The sequence below is a fragment of the Chrysemys picta genome, chromosome 14, assembly GCF_011386835.1.
Source record: "Chrysemys picta bellii isolate R12L10 chromosome 14, ASM1138683v2, whole genome shotgun sequence".
Lineage (NCBI taxonomy): Eukaryota > Metazoa > Chordata > Testudines > Emydidae > Chrysemys > Chrysemys picta.
Genome location: NC_088804.1, coordinates 27260391 through 27281649, shown reverse-complemented (window position 1 = coordinate 27281649; position 21259 = coordinate 27260391). Strand labels below are relative to the sequence as shown.

The following is a 21259-nucleotide window of genomic DNA, read 5'->3' as shown; positions in this document are numbered from 1 at the left end:
TGTGCATGTGTGGCAGGCTGGTGCACACAAATCTGCACTTCAGAAGATTCGTCGCTGAGCTGGCCATGTCCCAGTGACAAAGGTCTTTGGAAACGTGAACGTTCCCAGTATTGTGTGGAAGGACAATGAAACAAGGCTCAGAAAGCCTATGTGGGGGATTTAAGAACAAACTTAGTAGAAATGGACTGAATAATAAACCTTACATAGAAGCATAGTGGAATCTCTTCCTCTCCCTGAAAGATTTATCTCCTGTGGCCATAATATAAATATCAAAGTACGGTGGAAAAAAGGTCTAAGTAACTCCTGCCTTGATTTCAGTGATTCTCTGTTGGAGTTACTCTATGCCCAGACATCTATGGCCTGAGGCACTTTATTGCTTTCAGGTTAATTGAAATCCTGCCCAGTGTGTCAGGTCTGAAACCTCAGAATCAGGGTACAATATATGTAGAATATTTCCCAGGCACTCCAATACCATGGTAATGAGTACAGTATAAAAACCTAGATAGATGACATGAGAACATGGAGATTTCTGGTTCCCTGGAGCCTTTTATCCTTTTGAGAATATAACAGTGGAAAGAGTCAATTGAATTGCCTTGCTTTTCTAAATCAGTCCTCCTTAGCAATAAAATGATTAGGATCTGAAATAAAAAAAAGCAGCATTAAACTGTTATACTGTCAACTCGTAGGTGTCACTGTGGTTACTGGAACAAATTCCTAAGTGGTAGGAAAGGAACAAAAGAAATCATTTATAGTGCCTATCTGGTTAGCTAAATATTTAGTAGGTCCAGACTTAGCTCTGTGCATAATTTATTAATAGAAACTGTTTCACCTTGTTTATTTCTGGTGGGGTTTATCAGGAAAATGTTTTGAAACATTACAGTGTTGTTGTTTATATCTGTTCTGCAGTGACATAAGCAGAATTTGCCAACTTTGTCTTCAGGGAAAACTCTGCCACTTGGGGCTAGATCCGTTTATGAGATTATTCATTCAAGGAGAATCTATATAAAGTAAATTTACTCCAAGCAAAAATAAACACATGTTGCAGTGTTTTCCTTCTGTCTTGTTAACAAGGTTGTTTATTGCTTTAAACATTTAATACAACTCTATCTTTGTGCTTCTTTTCACTCCACAGTATATTCATTTCTAAGCATCTTCACACACTGGGCTATTGAATTTTTATCTTGTTTATTGCATTATGGAAGAGAATTCCTGTTTTAATGAAATTCTGTTGAGATGTTGTATGAATCTGTTATTCATCATGCTGACAGCCAGATAAATAAAGACTGCTACTGAAATACACTACATTTTAAATAGATTCACTGAGAAATGATTCAGTCTTCGATGGAATATTAGGTAAAGTGCGAAGGAGTGACAGGAGTAGGAAACTGTCTCAATTGTTTACCATAGCACGGAAAACACAGGCAATGATTGTCAGGTTGAATGCTGAAAACAGCTGAATTACTACTTCTTCCTTCAATGCTTTGTGTGAAAGCACATTAACAATGCTCAGATGCCAGAGTAGTGGGCATGATATAGTTAGACAGAGGCTGGTGATGTTGCGACCATTGGGTTTACAATTGTTATTTCTCTGCATTCTCTATTGAAATACAATATGGAAAGGGCAGAACATCTTTGGAACTAGGTACTGAATGTGGGTACTGGGTTGTGTACTGGGATGTGGCCTGAATAAAATATGATTCCAAAACAGGGTGCTTTAAATAAGCTTTGGGGAAAACTGAGTCTGTGGGTCTACAATCCTGGAGATCCTGCCCTGGAAAACATGTTTGTTGCCCAATACTAAGACCATGGGATCATAATTTATGGGATTTTTTCAAAGAATACTTACCGTACAGAAACACCCAGTATTTCCCTTTTTTACAGAGATCCATGTAATAAATCTGTCCAGGCACCCTAAGAAAAATCTTTGACCCAATTCAGAACTACAGTAAATGGGTGCAGCTTATGCCAGGTCTGCATTTAGTCTTGTGTCTATAGGCCTCATCTTTCATTGGAAGGACCCTACCATTTCTTGGATGGGCCTCATGGTAAAAGATTCCAAAATAAGTTACATCAGCTTAATTACGTCATCTTCACATGGCTGATTAACATAATGAAATGAGCTTTGAGAAGGTAACATGCATGAAGATAGAAGGGGAAATATAGTGACTGAACTGGTTTTCAGAGGCCATGAAGATAACTGCAGGTTTGCTGACAGAAAGGCACATGCTCAATTAGGAAAGATGGAAGCATAGCCAATACTAGGATAACAGCATATCCATCCTTCTAACAGCTGTTCAGACTACAAACACAACTGAATCAAGTGACATGATGGCAACACAGTTGCAATTTGTAGAGTGGACAAGACCTTACCATGTTTTAACTATGTTTACAAAGGTAAGGTCCTGTTTACACTACAGGTTGCCCATGTGTTCTGTCTAGGTCAGGAGACAACTGAATTGTAACTGGGTTTCCTGACTCTCACATATATGTATCACGAATGAGCCCTGAGCAGGTGGCTGGTGAAAGAAATGCAGGTTAGCTATGTTGGAAGCCATGAACTATGGTAACATAAGTTTTTCTATAGAGCAGGGGTTGGCAACGTTCGGCACGCGGCTCGCCAGGGTAAGCACCCTAGCGGGTTGGGGCAGTTTATTTACCTGCTGACGTGGCAGGTTCAGCCGATCATGGCCCCCACTCGCCGCGGTTTGCCGTCCTGGGCCAATGGGGGTAGCGGGAAGCGGCGGCTAGCACATCCCTCGGTCCGCGCCGCTTCCCGCCGCGCCCATTGGCCCGGGACGGCGAACCACGGCCAGTGGGGGCCACGATCGGCCGAACCTGCCGCGTCAGCAGGTAAATAAACTGGCCTGGCCCTCTAGGGTGCTTACCCTGGCGAGCCGCGTGCCAAATGTTGCCGACCCCTGCTATAGAGGTTGGGGTTTGAGTAGGTTGCATAGTGCCAGGGATCAGAATGTAACCAGTGACTGGCCCAAGGCCTCAGCATCGGAGCGCATCGTCTGACACCTGCGCCCGGTCTGACACCTGCCAACCAGAGACCTCAGACACAATGCAGGGTTAGCCCAGGTGAAAGTGGACACCTGAGATGTCTATTTCTGCAAATACAGGTATTTGTAGCACAGTCCCATGCATCAGCACAAACATTGTTATTTGATCAGATAAGGCCTGTGCTGTGAGAGCTATTCATTATGGGTCTGCTCCTATGAGGTGCTATGAACTCCTTCAGTACAAGGCATTTGGCATTTTGCAGGATCGATCCCTGTGTGGATAGTCAGGGGACAGAGATATGTGTTTTTTCTTTTTCCTGTTTAATTTCCTCCATTATATGCAGTGTAGTTGTAGCCATTTCAGTCCCAGAATATGAGAGAGACAAGGTGGGTGAGGTAATATCTTTTATTGGACCAACTTCTGTTGGTGAGAGAGACATGCTTTCGAGCCACACAGAGCTCTTCTTCGGGTCTGGGAAAGGTACTCACAGCTAAATGCAAGGTGGGACAGATTGTTTAGCATAATTAGTTAGCACATATGTAAGGGACTGTTCAAAGGAGAGTGGCCCATTAACACCTCTGCAGTCATAATACAAAAAAAGGGGGGGGGGGGTTCAGATTGTAATAAGCCATAAATCCACTGTTCCTTTCCCAGACCTGAAGACGAGGTGTGTGGGTTTGTCTACAGATGCCAGCTGGCTCGGGCTGCAGGGCGGTTTCATTGCTGTGTAGACATAGCATGACTGGAGCGCAGGCTCTAGGACGCTGCAAGGTGGGAGAGTCCCAGAGCTCAGGCTCCAGCCCAAGCCCAGAAGTCTACACTGCAAAGAAACAGCCCCGCAGCCCGCGCCCCACGAGCCCGAGTTGGCTGGCATGGGCAGCCACGGGTTTTTCTTTGCTGTGTAGACGTACTCTCTGTTTGGCTCAAAAGCTTGCCTCTCTTTCTCACCAACAGAAGTTGGTCCAATAAAAGATATGACCTTCCTCCATTATAGGTTTCCTTCTGTGCTATAAGAACAACCCGTGTGACTGGAACTTGAATATTTTAGTGTGCCCTGGCTTAGCCTAGGTTACTTGCTCCACTCTGGATTGTTTATGTGCTGCTGCTTTGCCTTTGCTGTTGGGCAAACGCTAAAAATAAGAATTTGCTTATCTAATTTGCATGGATCTTGGTTCAGTGTGTATGATTTCATTGACTCCCTTTCCCCCAAGCAGTGCACAGATGTTCAAAGCCTTATGACTATGGACTATGCATTCATTGCTGTCATAAGGCAGAGGGGTGTTTTTTCTTCCAGAAGTGACATGCCAAATTGAGACAGCCCTGATTCTTTCTGTGGGGACTAGTTAGAGAGCACAGTTCCTTGCTCTGTCACAGCAGACTCTGGGCTCTGGGCTTTGGGGATCTAATTATATTTATTCCCAGGACTGGAAATCTCATTAACAGCTTCCTAAAAATCTGTATTAAAAGATGTTTTGTAAAATGTGTTTTATGGGGGTTAAGCCCATCATTTTCTCTGTCTGTGTCTTTGCTTTAAAATACATGTAGGGCTTGTGCATGGCATAGGGCTGATAGTTGGAAGGCAGAAGGTTACTATTTATCCAGAGAGTGGTTATGGTACAAGTAGTGTCAGTGTAAGCTTCCCCCAGCTGCCCCACACATGTACCTTGAGCCTTGCATGGAGAAGCCATCTCTGGGAACGAAAAGGTAGCTCTGTCTCCAGGCCCATCTTGTCCCTGGCTGCTGTCAGGACAACCAACACAAGTACCTATTGGTCAATTGCAGTATTGTTTTTCATTGTATGGACAGCTGTCCTCAAGGAACTGGACTTAGACCACGAGCTTACATCACATTGGTCACCAAACAGGCCTTATATGGTAATGATGTGGGCTGGGTTGGAACCGGAATAGCCATGTATTCCATTACCAAGCCCTGCTCTAAACCACTGGAATGTTTTGAAATGTTACTCATGGTGGTAGTTTAGAGACAGGCACAGTTGTATGCACACAGTGGCACATACCTAATTGCATGCAGCTATCTAGTGTATGCACTGTTAGGCAGATAGCTATACAGTTGCATTCATGATCAGACCTGTCCTCGCTTACAGACAACCCCCCAACCTGAAGCAAATACTCACCAGCAACCACACATCACTGAACAAAAACACTGACCCAGGAATCTATCCTTGCAACAAAGCCCAATGCCAACTCTGTCCACATATCTATTCAAGTGACATCATCATAGGACCTAATCACATCAGCCACGCCATCAGGGGCTGATTCACCTGCACATCTACCAATGTGATATATGCCATCATGTGCCAGCAATGCCCCTCTGCCATATACATTGGCCAAATCAGACAGTCTCTACGCAAAAGAATAAATGGACACAAATCTGACATCAGGAATCATAACATTCAAAAACCAGTAGGAGAACACTTTAACCTGTCTGGTCACTCAATAACAGACCTGAGGGTGGCAATTTTGCAACAGAAAAGCTTCAAAAACAGACTCCAACGAGAAACTGCTGAACTCGAATTGATATGCAAAGTAGATACAATCAACTTAGGCTTGAATAGAGACTGGGAATGGCTGAGCCATTACAAACATTGAATCTATCTCCCCATGTAAGTATTCTCACACATCTTATCAAACTGTCTGTCCTGGGCTATCTTGATTGTCACTTCAAAATTTTTTTCTCTTACTTAATTGGCCTTTCAGAGTTGGTAAGACAACTCCCACCTTTTCATGTTCTCTGTATGTGTATATATATCTCCTCAATATATGTTCCATTCTATGCATCCAAAGAAGTGGGCTGTAGCCCATGAAAGCTTATGCTCAAATAAATTTGTTAGTCTCTAAGGTGCCACAAGTACTCCTGTTCATTTTATTTATAACTTTTGTTCTTTTCTGACCCAAATCAGTAAAAAGCCACACCTGGGTTGTATGCCACTGATGCTTACACATGGCAGGAAACCCCCCATAGATTGATTTCCCATTGTTTCTGTGGTCTTGCACAGCCTTCTGCACCTACTTACAACTGATAGGTTTGGTTTTTGTAACTGAATTGAGCTGTTAATCATTGAGAAATATCATATAAATAAATGACCTTGAGCCAGATTCGGTCTCAGCCACACCTGGGTAAATCCAGAGTCATTCGAATGACTTCAGTTGATTTAGTCCAGATTTACACCAGAATAGCTCAGATTATAATTTGTGTCCTGGACTGCAATCTCTTTTTCAGTCTGGGATGGGTCAGACTCTTTAAGGGAATAATGAAACAACTAAGGCAAATCGGGCAAATTTCCTCTCTGACAATGTGATGGCAGAAAAGGCCATTGTAACTTTGGGTTACATGCACTGAGACCCCCCATTCTGGATCTGGGGCAGATAATATAGTATCCTCCTAATACAGCCCTTGTGAGAGTACCAGCAACGTTGTATTCAGTTATTACCAGGGAGGTAGAGACAGACGTAAGGGACTTCAGAGAGGAGAAACTCAAAGGATTAAAGGGCTGCAAAGACGAGCAAGATTAAAAGAACTAACTGTGTCTATGTGATGCATTAAAAGGGCGTTGATAATTATATGCAAATATTGAAGCATGGAAACACTGAGGAGGAAGAAGAATTTTTAGCATGGTGTATTGCACACTGACCAGTGGTTTACATACTCCCTCTGAAGAATAATCAGAAGGGAATAACCAGAGGCAGTGTAAAGAAATTAAGAAAAGGACATTTTAAACTAAACACCAAGAAAAATTTCCCAACGGTGCTCTATGCTGTTGTCTCCCTTGGGCAGTGGTTGAAACCCCTATTGCATGAGATATTTAAAACACCTTCCCATCTTCAGTTTCTATAGTTCTGAGCCTGTCAGGCTGTGCAGGTGCTACCTTGAAGATTCCAGGTGAAATTCTGGCCCAAATGAAGTCAATGGGAGCATTGTTATTGTCATCATTGGGGCCAGGATTTCACCAATAGTTGCAAGAATAACTTCTATGTATGTGGTTAGAAGAAGTGGATAACCCATTATGGGCCCAGAGTTTCTTAAATATCCTCTGTGTTTAATGAAAAAGTGCAAGATAAGTCACAAATGGCTCTAATAAAGTCAAGGCCTACCTGGATGTACCTCATTTGGCCTTAATGAAAGGACATGGATTTACCCCATTTATTGTAAATCCAGGCCCTCTGCTTATCCTCATTTACTTAGCTTCATAGTCTTTCTACTGAAAAGATCTTTGAGAAAGACATTTCTGACCTTTGTAGAGACATTCTATGCTCAGAACTGGCAATGAGGAAGTAATGTAATAATTACAGTTATGCAATGGCACTTGATAAATTAATGTGGACTCTAATGGAAGAAATAAAAGCTAATGCTATTTCTGGGATGCCACTTAGTAAAATATCTTGAATAAAGACATGGAGCATCCAAACACTGAAGTTGTGCAGTAAGGCACAGATGGGTTTGATCTGGAGGTCTGGGGGAGGTAGATTACACTGAATTTACAGAGGACATGTGATGTTCTCTCTTTGTTTCCCAACTCTCTGACAAGAAGGACACATTTCACCTGAACATTTTTTAAAACTTCAAAAAAAGTTGGGTGAAAGGTGGTGTATGGAGAACCCTTGAGAAGCAAGTCCTCTGTGTATCCATAAAACAGGGAAAGCACAGGCAGGGTTCCCAATACCCATGTGCCTCAGCCTTGCCTCAGTAATTCTTTAGTTCTTGTCATACCACAGAAGAAGATCCAAATTCCATAGTTCCAGCTATCAGTTCCTGATTGATTCCTATCTTATTTGTATCCTGAACTCCTGTGTCCTCACCTTGCTATCCTGATGTATTCCATCCGTGATGTCCTCTGTCGTGGGTCCATTCCTCTGAACTTGGTGTAGTATGCTGTGTACCTCTGTACCTTACCTGTAGTAAATTCCCCTTTGTCTTCATGTGTTTGGGACCTTGACTTTATGTCAGTTTGTTGTGCCAACCTGTACCTGTATGCCCTTTGTTTATTGTTTTGCTGGGGTCCTATAAATGACTGTTTCCTGTTTGAGTCATTGTTTAATAAACCAGTTTGCTTTATAGTTAATCCTGTCCTCCGTTGTTAGATGCGGTTTGGGGGAACAGGTCTTCTGGGTGGGGACTCTGAGGTGTGGAACCTAGAGCACATCCATCCATGTTGCTTCTGAAGAAGTGAGGTTTTTTACCCACGAAATCTTATGCTCAAATAAATCTGTTAGTTTTTAAGGTGCCACCGGACTCCTTGTTGTTTTAGAGCACATCCAGTTCCTGGTTAACAGCTCCAGGATGCTAATAACATACAGCTGCTACCAACCAGGGCACATTCCCAGCTGAAGCCAGGATGTACTTGTGTGTGGATAAGCAGAGGACTGCAGTCTCTGGGATTATTAATCCAATGTGTATTATGAGTACTCCATTCCTCTATGATAGAAGTGTGACCATTTCTAAAGCTCATAAATGACCTTGCAAGGGCAATTGCACAACTTCAGGTGGACAAATTCCAAGCATTTCCTGTGTGGCGTTTACCCCTTGTGAAGCCCCTGATACTGACATTCTGAAAGAGAGGCCATGCAAAAGCCAGCACTCCTGCAGGTGAGGGCTGTGTCTGGATTGCTCACCCTGAGAAGAGCTGTGGGTGGATGGAAATCAGAAAGGACAGCAGTGTCTGAACAAGCTATCCCAATGACTCAGATGAGGAGCTCCCACTGATGAGCAGGGGAGTTGGAGCTGACAGGTAGAAAAGCCAAGGCATGAATGTGTGGGCTGCTTAACAGACTTCTGTCACAGATGTACGAGTTCTGACACTAAAAGAATCAGTCTCTGCAGCAACAGAACCTGATGTCACAACCCAGCCCTTGCATGTTGTTCTTCTCATCTTTGTCCTCAAAATTGAAATGCAAATTAATCTTCATTTTTTTAAATGGATCAACAGAACAATTCCATTCCACCTTAATGATTAAGAAGGATTCAGCTAATCTCGTTGCCTGGGTTTTGGAAGTTTTACAGTAGATTAAATTATTCCCAATCATTACATTTGCAATGCAGACTAAATTTATGACTGTATATTGTGGGGGTGATTATTTTTTTAAGTAAGGCTGCTTTGATAACATTTCCACTATATTATCTTTTACAATTTAATTTGTCCATTTACATTGCTTTTTAAATTCCTTCCTCCCTTCACATTTGACTGACAAAAGTAACAAATTTGAGTTGCTATTTATAAATTTCAGTGGGTGAGGTTGTTTTGTGTTGATTACATTGTATAGTTCCTTCAGTTCTGTTCCTTCAAGTTTATCCAGTTCTTGTTCTTCTCCTAACAAATCAATTGTGCAACAACAGAAACAGCTGCACTGATAAGAAAAGCTGCTGTGCAAATCCTATCTTGCACTGGGGATCCAATAGCACATAATGCAGTGGCTGATTTGTTTGCTTTCAACTATTTATTTTTTAACTGCATGTGTTTCCTGTCCTGAATGGGGAGCAGCTTCAATAAGAGAACCAGACAGCTCTTGCAATAGACCTGAAGCTTTCATCCATATACAGTAAATGCATACATTTATAAAGCTTGATTAATGTTGTGTTATCTCTGCTTTCCTGTATAAGAAGGGAGTTTGTATATAGCACAGCTGCTGTGTAGGGTTGCCAACTTTCTAATCGCACAAAATCAAACACCCTGGCCCCGCCCCTTCCCCAAGCCCCTCTCCCCCGCTCACTACATTCCCCCTCCCTCAGTGGTTCGCTTTCCCCCATCCTCACTCACTTTCACTGGGCTGGAGCAGAGGGTTGGAGTGCAGGAGGGGGTGAGGGCTCTGGCTGGGGGTGTGGGCTCTGGGGTGGGGTTGGGGATGAGGGGTTTGGAGTGCAGGAGGGGGCTCCAGGTTGGGGAGTGGGGACAAGGGATTCAGAATGTAGGAGGGGGCTGCGGGTTGAGGTAGGGTGTTGGAGTGTGGGAGGGGGTGAGGGCTCTAACTGGTGGTGCGGGTTCTGGGATGGGGCCGTAAATGAGGGGTTCAGGGTGCAGGAAGGGGCTCCAGGCTGGGGCAGGGAGTTGGGGTGTGGGAGAGAGTGATGGCTTCGGATGGGGATGCGGGCTCTGGGGTGGGGCTGGGGAGAGTGGTTTGGGGTGCAGGATGGGGATCCAGGCTGGGAGGTGGGGCTAAAGGATTTGGAATGTGGGAGGGGGCTGCAGGTTGAGGCAGGGGGTTGGGGTGAGGGGATGGTACTGGGGGTGGAGGAGGGGGCTCTGGGTTGGGGGGAGAGCTCAGGGCTGGGGCAGGGGGTTGGGGCTTGGAGTGTAGGCTTACCTCAGGTGGCTCCTGGTCAGTGGCTTCTTGGGGCTAAGGCAGCCTCCCTGCCTGTCCTGGCTCCGCGCTGCACCCCAGAAGTGGCCAGCAGGTCGGGCTCCTAGGTGTGGGGGTCCAGAAGGCTCCGTGCACTGCTCTCACCCACAGGCACTGCCCAGCTCCCATTGGCCGCGGTTCCCGGCCAATGGGAGTGTGGAGCCACTGTTCGGGGCAAGGACAGTGCGCAGAGCCCCATGGCCCCTCTGCCTAGGAGCCAGACCTGCTGGCTGCTTCCGGGGCACAGCGTGGCGCCAGGACAGGCAGGTACTAGCTTGCCTTAGACCCGCAGCATTGCGGACTGGACTTTTAACGGCCTGGTCGGTGGTTCTGACCGTAGCCACCAGGGTCCCTTTTCGACCGGGAGTTCTGGTCGAAAACCGGACACCTGGCAACCCTACTGCGGTGTGATGCTATTGTGTTGCCTTTGAGAAAGGATTAAGTATGTGGAGGAAAATAGCACAGAAAGGGGAAAGGTCTACGCTAAACAGACCCCTCAGTCATCTTGACTCTGTTCCTCTGCATTTTTCAGGAATATGATTTTTTCTGTGTGACTGGTAGTGAGTTGCTCTGACTGGCTGGGGAAAGGAACCTTGTGGACACACTTTCAAAATCTACCTAATTCTGCATCCATCTTTTTGCAGGCAGGCTCATTAGCACCTGGCAGAACTCTGATTGTGAGGAAAAGAAGTCAAGACTGTTTTTTTTCCACTCCCAGGTGTGTTGTTAGCATCATTTGTCAGAGTGCCTTTGACCTTAAGAAGGCAGAATCTGCAAGCTAGGTGACTACCCAGTAGGGCTGCCAACTTCAGATCCAGATCCAAACTCTTCCAAGGTTTGGAGGTCTTTGGATCTGATTTTTTTTTTGGGCTATTTTCCAAATTTGTATGCATAAATGCGTACTCCTGGGGGAATTTTGCATCACTGCGCGTGTGCAAAATTAATGGCCCCCGCAGATTTCTTTGCTTCCCTGTAGAAAAATGACTCCTGACAGGGTAGGGTTACCATATTTAACAAATTAAAAAAAGAGGACCCTCCACAGGGCCCTGGCCCCGCCCCTTTCCCGCCCCAACTCCGCCCCCTTCCCCGCCCTAACTCCGCCCCTTCTCCCTCCCACTCCCAGCCACGCGAAAAGGGCTGCCCCAGCGCTACCGGCTTCACGGTTTGCCAGGCAGCCCCCAGACCCTGCGCCCCCGGCTGGCACTTCCCCAGCACAGCTGGAGCCCGGGAGGGGAAGCGCCCAGCCGGGGGCGCAGGGTCTGGAGGCTGCCCGGCAAACCGTGAAGCCGGTAGCGCTTGGGCTTTGGGCAGCCCCTATGCCTCCGGACCCTGCGCCCCCGGCCGGGCACTTCCCCTCCCGGGCTCCGGCGGCGCAGGGTCCGGAGGTATGGGGGCTGCCCAAAGCCCGTAGCGTTCGGCTCTTAAACAGAGCCGAAGAGTCAGGGGAGGAGCAGAGCCGCCGCGGCTGGAGGCTCTGCTCCTCCCCTGATTCTTCGGCTGTTTAAGAGCCGAGCTGCCCGAGAGCTACCGGCTTTGGGCAGCCCCCATACCTCCGGACCCTGCACCGCTGGAGCCCGGGAGGGGAAGTGCCCGGCCGGCGGCTGGGGTCCGGAGGCAAGGGGCTGCCTGAAGCCCATAGCGCTCGGGCAGCTCGGCTCTTAAACAGAGCCAAAGAGTCAGGGGAGGAGCAGAGCAGCTGCGGGAGGGGAAGTGCCCGGCCGGCATTTTCCCAGACATGTTCGGCTTTTTGGCAATTCCCCCCAGATGGGGGTTTGATTACCAAAAAGCCAGACATGTCCGGGAAAAACCGGACGTATGGTAACCCTATGACAGGGAAGCAAAGGGAAGCTGCAAGAGCAGTCATGCACCCCTCCCCAGCAGTGTAGGCAGATTAGTTTGTGCGCTTAGAGCAGCTGGTAGACACGTAAATCACTGCCGGGGTTGGAGGGCTCAGCAGTCATGCATGTGAGAGAGAGAGCGAGACACTCTGTTCTTCTCGCTCGCTATTGCGGCATGCTCAGAGTGGAGGGTCAGGGCTTTGGGATGTTTCTGAGGAGGTAAGTGTGGAGCAGGCTCTGACCCTCAGGCCGAGCAGAATGTCATGTGCCAGCAATGCCCCTCTGCCATGTACATTGGCCAAACCGGACAGTCTCTACGCAAAAGAATTAATGGACACAAATCTGACATCAGGAATCAAAATACTCAAAAACCAGTGGGAGAACACTTTAACCTGTCTGGTCATTCAGTGACAGACCTGCGGGTGGCTATATTACAACAGAAAAACTTCAAAAACAGACTCCAACGAGAGACTGCTGAGCTAGAATTGATATGCAAACTAGACACAATCAACTCCGGTTTGAATAAGGACTGGGAATGGCTGAGCCATTACAAACATTGATTCTATCTCCCCTTGTAAGTATGCTCACACTTCTTATCAAACTGTCTGTACTGGGCTATCTTGATTATCACTTCAAAAGTTTTTTTTCTCTTAATTAATTGGCCTCTCAGAGTTGGTAAGACAACTCCCACCTGTTTATGCTCTCTGTATGTGTGTATATATATCTCCTCAATATATGTTCCATTCTATATGCATCCGAAGAAGTGGGCTGTAGTCCACGAAAGCTTATGCTCTAATAAATTTGTTAGTCTCTAAGGTGCCACAAGTACTCCTGTTCTTCTTTTTGCGGATACAGACTAACACGGCTGCTACTCTGAAACCTGCTTAGTGAATTGTTCCCATTGTTCTTAGTGCATCCCCCCAGGAGTATAAAACGTGTAAAAATGTTAAGGCTCCTTTACATTGCCAAAGTGGTGTTAAGGAGCCTTACTGTAAAGGACAGTGCGGCCTTATAAATGCTTATGGTGCTTTAGTGATTAGAACTGGTCTAAATTTTTGGACTGAAAAAATTTCCTATCAAAATGTGCTCCATGAACTGTTTGCTACTGGCCTTTCCAGAGATGGTCAGTAGCCAGTCTGAATTGTGAGTTTGAGTCCCCAGCCCTCACTTGCTCTTCAGTTGCCTATGATGTAACACTGAGCACATGGCTGCATATATTTGTTGACTAATAACTAAAAGTAAAGGGTCAATACTAGCTATGTTACTATTAGACAGAGGGGGTTTGGTGACTTCTTCCAATGCCCCCCACTCCTATTCTCCATCCATTGTTCTATAGTTTAAAGAAATTACCAAAATAATTGAAACAAGCACGATTATACTGCATTATTTTAACAAATAAAATATGCAGAATTTTAAAATATTGTGTGCAGAATTTAAAAAAAAATTTTGGCGCAGAACTCCCCCAGGAGTAAATGCTGTTTCAGTGTGGTTAACTCGCATGATGTTAAAAATGCCTCAGCAGCAGTTAACGTAGCCAGGATAAGGGTGTGTGTGTGTGTGCACATGCACATACAAGGTAGGAGTATATTTACATATCCACAGTTGCATACATGCCTGCTCCCTAAAATCAGTTCCTAGCTGGTCCAGGGTCAGTTAATTGAGCAGTGTGCCCACTCTTTCACCTATACAGCAGTTACGTATTCAAGTCAGACGCACTCATCCATAAATCAAAAGGATCAAGAGAGAGCTTATAAACTTTTACATCTGTTTCAGGTCTAGAGAAAACAATTACCATATTTAAGGTGTTATAGCCATCCTGGGGATGGAAAAAAGTTTAAAAATACACTTCATGTTTACATTCCTTTTACAGTAATGGCTCTATTCTCATTTTTGGTTCATTTGTTTAATGGCTGATTGCTGATTTTAAAGCTTATTTTGGATTGGAAACTGTTTAGTTTCAGCCCCTCTTTAGTTGCGTACTATATATGGATCTGAACAACTATCACCCAATTTCTGTTTCAGCCGTGACTGCAAAAATTGTATGAGGATTGTGGGAGTGGGAACGGATGTGCTGTTAAAGTCATCAGTGTATAACTGTGAATATCTTACATTTTTAAGAGTCTGGTTTTAGACTTTAACAAAGTGCAATTTCTGTTCCCCTTAACTGCTTAGCTGCTGAATGTTAAGGTAGGTTCTGCCAGAATGCACTTTCTGTGCTGCTAAAAATAGCAGGTATGTCCTAACGATTTCCGTGGAATGTTAATGGTGTAGTATCGACCTACTAGTAAAAGAATTAAGGAACTTTGCTGCATTTGGCTAAGTGATATCTGACTGCCCAAATGAAGGCTTTCCACAGGACAAATCAGAATGTTTTACTCAAATATGGAGCTACAATACTGGTTTATCACTGTGGCACAAGAGACTTTCATCTGACTTGTTCCTGAAGACGGACTGTGATACAATCTGTTACCTTTTGTGCTGCACAGCTCCTGTTTATGTCTTGAGACGCACCTTGGGAATTAAGTTCTTCTTGATATAAAACTTAATTCTCAAGGAGCTAATGCATTTTTATTTGCCACTCAATCTTTTTTTTTTAAATCTCTTACTCACTAGAGGAGACATCATTGCTCCATTTGTTTAATTATAGCTTTACTTTTTTTTTAATGAATGCAAGTGTTTTTACAGTTCGAACTATAACTGAATATACTGTATTCATTTCATGCTGCAATGCATCTTGCATGATTGCAAGGAGTGGGTTTGTGTGACCATCTCCTGAGGACACTCTTAAAAACAATGGTTCAGCTTTTATCAGGCTTCCCTGGCTAAGTATTGGTAATTGGCAATTACAGTACTCCTCAAAGCACCTGCTTGAACCTGGACACTATTCCGTGAGCTAGGAAAGAGATTTATTTTACTCAGAGGTATCATCTTTTTAGGACAGGGGATGAATATGCATAATGCAAGGACAAGAAGAGCAGAAATTCAGCTGGTTTTCATGCAGTGAGGTTGCACATTTATTATGGGAAGCTTTACTTAGCTATAGCAAAGCCATTTATAGAAATGCCTCCCCATTCCAGACCCTAGTTCCTTCTGCCTCTGAGAAAGCCTCTAACCTGGTAAAAGCTAGTCCACTCAGGTTTAGTACTAACCCCACTGCGCCAGTGTTTAGGGTTCTAGGACCTAAAGATCAGCTCTGCATCCCTGTGTAGGGTAGTAGAATCCGGCACCCTTCTGCTACGAGATATCAGTTGTCTTGGTTTGCTAGGTGGAAACTCCACTGGAGTTTACTCTCTTCAGAAATGGAACGATGGGCTCATGGAAGCATGCCCTCCCCAGAAAGCCAGCAAACCATATTTTGGGCTCAGATCTGACTTCTGTGCAGGGTTCAGGCCCAAGTCTAAACTGAACAGGCTGTACTGCATGTCCCGGTCACGTCAGCCTCAGGTCAGTTTTATTTTTAGCAAAAATTAAAAAGAAAAGAAAAAGCTACTAAAAAAAGGAACAAGCAACATGCAGATGGTGGATTTAATTATTATACGTTACAAGCTTTGAGATCAGCTTCAATTGTAACAAAGGTCTCCTCACCCACCTTCTCTTTCAATGGAGCTTTGTTACAACAGAACCAAAGCCCTCTTCTAATCCCCGGGGATAGTTGTGTGTACGGCAGTGGGTCTCAAACTTTTTTACTGGCGACCCCTTTCACACAGCAAGCCTCTGAGTGCGACTCCCCTAATAAACTAAACACACTTTTTAATATATTTAACACCATTATAAATGCTGGAGGCAAGAGGGGTTTGGTGTGGAGTTGACAGCTCACGACCCCCCATGTAATAACCTCACGACCCCCTGTTTGAGAACTCCTGGTGTATGGGGTTTTTGCTGTTTTAGTTTTGTTTTTTATGAATTATAAATCAAATGTCTGGATTGGCAAAAGCCCCCTCAGCCAGTTGACTGCATTTTAGTTTCTAAAAATGATTGTTCATTTTTGATTGTTTAGACCAGGAGAGGGCTGAAGTTTCACCATGTGAGCATGACCATGTAAGAAAATGGCCTCAGATGTGATCATAGGCACGGGCTGTGGTTCTTAAAGGTTACTTTCATCAGGCAGTGAAATGAAACTTTCTGCTAATCAATCATAAGCGGGTTATATCCACAGAAAGCCAATGAGCAACTCCAACTGTAAAGCTAGCTAACAAGGAGGTGTCTGCAGCTACCAGAAAAACAATAGATGGCTGGATTTCTTTTGCTTGACTTAGAAATAGTTCGTGCTGCTTTTGGTCCTTCCTTTATCATCATGAAAACCTAATTGGCAGTGACATTCTCAGTATGTGCATGTCTCTGTATTTGCCACCTTGGACTAATAGAACAGGACATCCCTGTCTGATTAAAAAGACAACGTGTAGCTTGTGGTGATAGCAGATATATGTCTAGAGGGTGCAAAGAGGGGTTGTTTGCGCTTGCTCACAGAAGGCCAAAAACCAGTCAGGGAAAGGCCAGAACTGAAAGCTCCTTAAACATAGTTTGAAAGGGGAATTAGAAAAGGAAGGCCGAGTTGACAGAGTGGCCCCCTCCGTGGATTTGCTCCGTCCTCTCAGAGTTCTCCCACGTGGGTTAGTGTCTGAGCTCCTATAACGATCACCATTGGGGGGAAGAACGAGAATCCTTGCTGTGCATACAAGAGCTGTGCAACAGAGCTCCTTCCAGCAGGTGACAGGATGACTTTCACGACAAAATCTCTTATGGCTAACAACGTCAAGTGGCTCCTTCTTAGAATTGCCTACCCTTGGCTTGAGTCTGGGATTTTCAAAGGAGCCTAAGGGAGTTAGGTGCCCAGCTCTCAGTAAATTTCAATGGGAATTGGGCACTTAATTCTCTGTCTCCTTTGAAAAAACCTAGCTTTACACATTAGATTGTAGTGACTGTAAGGGATCATTATGGAGTACTGGGTAAAACCCACATATTTTCAAATGACTGCCTAGCCCACAATACATAGACTCCCAATACCACAGCAGGTTGTGGAGAAGCAGGCAAGTCTGTCAAGTAAATAACATGGTTTTCGGAAAAGTACAAGGTTGTATTTCTAGTGCGGCCTAAACCCAGCCTCCTGCTGAGTGCATGCAATCTTGAACATACACCTGCATGCACACCTGTGAACCCTATTGAGATTCTCACACCTGCATATCCAGGTGATAGAATTGTCATTTCCTATCCCATCAGCTGAGTGCACAGGGGGGTAGAGTCTATTACCTCTGCTTGCAGGGGGCGCTGCATCGAAGTGTATACTCAGGAGTGTTCCTGCGCAAAACAGTGCAAACGCAAATGGGAGCCAGGCGCTGAAAATCCATGCCCTCGCTATGTATGTATCTGATTTTGGTTACACAACAAAAATAAAGGAAACCACGAGCCAACAACCACATTCAAATAACACTGATTACAAACAACCCTCCCAGAGAGTTGAAATGCCACCCACACCTTGTCTCCTCCGTCACCATCGTTGTGCTGAGGAAAGTGGCTTGTTATTACTGTCAGCAACTGTATCTACATCTGCCAGACATATTGTTACCAGTGAAATGCAAGAACACAAACTTTTGTGCTATTGTTGCAATGATCCAACTTTTGTACGTACCAGTTTGGCTTAATGAGTTATAAAGTGGGTTTTGGGGAGAGGAACTGTTAATATCAACGTCCACACAAGTCCTTACACCTTTCCACCTCTCTTTGTAAGCCTCTGCTTCACATAACCTGTCTTCATATTTGGGGGCAAAGCAGAATTACAGGCCGTCTTAAATAGTCAGTATTTTAATAGATTGCTCTATGAACTGCAGCTAATTTATAGGTAGTTTCTGTGGTTGTCTATGAAAGAGACATCTCATTTTTCTGACTAAAATCCAAGTTGTGTGTTTTAATAGAATCTCAGTAAGCTGTGCCACCCACAACTAGGAGACACGGGGGGGACATTTTCAAAAGTCACTGAGGCCTGGTGTACACCTAAAACATAGGTTGACCTCACTTGGTTCCTCAGGGCTGTGAAAAATGTTTTACTCTGTGCAACGTAGTTAAGTTGACCTAACCCCCACTGAAGACACTGCTGGGTTGACAGAAGAATTCTTCAGCTGACCTAGCTATTGTCTTTAGAGGGGGTGGATTTACCATGGTGATGGAAAAACCCATTCCATCTCTGTAGTGTCTGTAGTGCAGTGTCTACGCTGCAGCATCACAGCGGTGCTGCTGTAGAATTTATAATAGTATAGTCAGACCCCTAGGTAATTTAGGAGACTTAGGGGCTGATATACAAAGATAGGCATCTAAAGATAGGTACCTAGTGAAATTTACAAAAGCACCTAAGCAATTTAGGTACTTAACTCCCCTTTACTTCAATCCTGATGATGTCAGTTAAAGTCAATAGGTATGCAGAGGTTGTAAATCAACACAGAAATTGTCCCACAGCTTTAAGTATCCACATGAAATGTCCATCATCGTCCATGACATTAAAAATCCCTAAAAACAATATTTTAACCTGTAAGAGACAGCTCGTAGAATCACAGTCACTGTCAGTGAAAGTATTTAGTGTGTGTGTTTTATACAGAATTGCATGTGTCAGATTACAGACAATGGGCTAGATCCCTGACTGTGGCGAGATACGCTTGGTGCAGCTGGGCTGGCTGGTGAGCAAAGTTACCTTTGTGTGCCCTCAGTCTTGGAGCCAGGCCAGTCCCTAGTGGAATTCTGGGTGGCGTTAGGGTCCATTCTGGCAGCCAGGGATCATCAGGGTGGAGTGATTGTTGGAGCTATTCTGGCTGCTTTTCTACCACCCAAGGATTTCACTTACACCAGGAATGCCTCAGGAAGTCAGTTCAGCCAGCTTCCCAGCAACTGGGTTAGACCTGAGATTCAGGCCCAGTAAATATTAAATCTCCAAGTTTATTGGCAGTGTTTCCTTGCTGATGTTTCACAGCCATGAGAAACAATGTGAAGAGCAGTATCTTCTCCTTATGTAGATTTAATTGAATAGCAGAGATCTGAAATGAGTGTTAATGTTGTTGCTTTAATTTCTTATGGTGCATATTTATTTTCCAACATCTGGACATAATATAAAGACAAGCAGAGAAATACTTTAGTGAGCAGAGTCTAGTTTATAGGTCACTTAACTTATCAGAGAAAACAAAAGGGTCATTTAATTACAATATTTAATAAACTCTATTGGATTCATACAACTTATAGCACTATAAAATTCTTGAGCTCCAATCATCATTTAGCCTCCCAAATTGCTTAATGCCCCATGAAAATTTCCCAGCAGTTAGAAAATGATAGCTTCCCAGAAATCTACAATTCTTTAATATCTTTTAAATCAAAAGTCATTATTTTTCACTTGCAGTAAGTTGGAGCAGAAGGAACAGAAGAGTATTTTTCTGCAGTGCTGAATGAGGCCACTAGAATGGTAGCTCTGAAAAGTACTTCAGCTTTCATTTGCAGTTTCTGATCTTGTCATTGAATAACTAGAACCCATGAACTTCCAAGGGGCAGGAAGAAGAGAGTCGAGAGTATCATTTGTAAGAATGAACAGGGATGTAAAATAACTACTGATTGTTTTTCAGCCATTATTGTTAAAAATTCTGTCTTACAATGTGGGATTGAAGTGAATTATGCACACACAATGTGATTGGGCTACTCTATTATACTGCAAGACAGGCTAACACTGCTTATGACAACAGGGATGCAAGGCAATTTTCTAACAATAAGTACCCTATCTAAAGAAAAGAGGGAACAAGGTTCTACCAAATCAGCAAGGCTTCCATGGAGTCCAGACTAACCTAGACCTTGTGCTGCTCTCTTACTTACTTATTTGGGGCCTGATCCTGCTTTCATTCAAGTCATCAGGAGTTTCACCATTGACATGAATGGGAACAAGGTAGGGCTTTCTATTTGAGCTCAATCCTGCAAGGTGCCGAATGCCCTCAACACCCAGCTAAGAGTACCTATTCAGTACCTTTTAGAATCAGGCCCTTAAAGAGAGAAAGAAATCACATTTCTGTTGCTGAAGATGATACAAACCTGGAGTCCCTGGGACTTTGATCCTCTGTGTCTGTCCCCATTTACTTTTTCAAACCAATTCAAACATTCTTACACTGACAAAAAACATTCTAGTTCATTTTTTTTTGTTGAAGGAGGTTTCCTAGGTTAAAGAAATATGACATTTCAGTTACTTAGGGAGTTCAGTCACTGCATTGTTTGTGATATATACTGTATATATCCCATATACTGTACCATATTGAATGTGATTTGACACACACTGTGTTGGCTGACCTATCCATTTGCAAGTGTTTTGTAAAATAAGTTGGGCCATTATTTTGCTGTGTCATGGTATGGACTATAAAGGTTGTCACAAGCTTTGCGTTTCTTCTTTTTATTAGCTCCCAGGAGGGTCAAATGAACAAAGATTATGAGCACGAAGATACCTGGGGGGAGAAATGGAAAACAAAATGAGTTTAACACTAACGAGCTCTTTGTCAGTGTTCACATTTTTGTATTAGAACAATTCACAAACCAGTCCTTGTTATTTTTTGCTTTCTTTGTTGTTGTTTTTTTGTGTTTGTAAATGATATTGCAAGTGAAGAAGAAAAAAATGTGAATATTATGGCAGGTAATAGTAAGAATATCAAAACATAGCTTGTGCATCAGAGAATACTTCCACTGAAATGCTACCTCAGCTAGAAATGAGCAGACATAGATTCTCTAAAACAAAGTAGACTCTGGTTTGTTTTGTTTTTATGGGCAATTCCATACCTATAGTTCCCAAGGTACCAACGATAACGCTTACTGCAGAAATCACTGTAGGCTTCCCTTCCATCCTTCCAACCTCTTGCATGCATTTTCCTTCCATGGTACACAAGCAAATAGTCACTGGGTTCAAAAGGAAAGACAAAGAATTCAGGATTAACTCCCATGAGGGAGATGGGAGATGAATAGGGACAATCCCCTGAGTTGAAAGAGCATTCTCGCCAGAACTCAAACTGGAGGGGAGGATGATGAGCTCCACATGGACAGATCTTGTGCCTGCCTGGAGCA

At 44.0% G+C, this 21259-nt stretch overlaps 1 protein-coding gene and 1 long non-coding RNA gene across 3 annotated transcripts in view; one reads left to right on the top strand and one right to left on the bottom strand.

Annotated features, from left to right (window-relative positions):
• The window catches only part of LOC135975625 (uncharacterized), an 86272-nt gene that overhangs the window by 7263 nt on the left and 57750 nt on the right, over window positions 1-21259 (top strand). The gene's annotated exons all lie outside the window — the stretch shown is intronic.
• Window positions 19219-21259, bottom strand: part of CDH16 (cadherin 16) — a 67897-nt gene continuing 65856 nt past the window's right edge. For both annotated transcript variants that reach the window (XM_005310892.4, XM_065567239.1), the window contains exons 17-18: window positions 20978-21094; window positions 19219-20649 (exon numbers count right to left, since the gene is read on the bottom strand). In XM_005310892.4, the coding sequence (XP_005310949.3) occupies window positions 20537-20649; window positions 20978-21094 (230 nt within the window). In that variant the 3' untranslated portion in view covers window positions 19219-20536. The remainder of the gene's footprint in view (window positions 20650-20977; window positions 21095-21259) is intronic.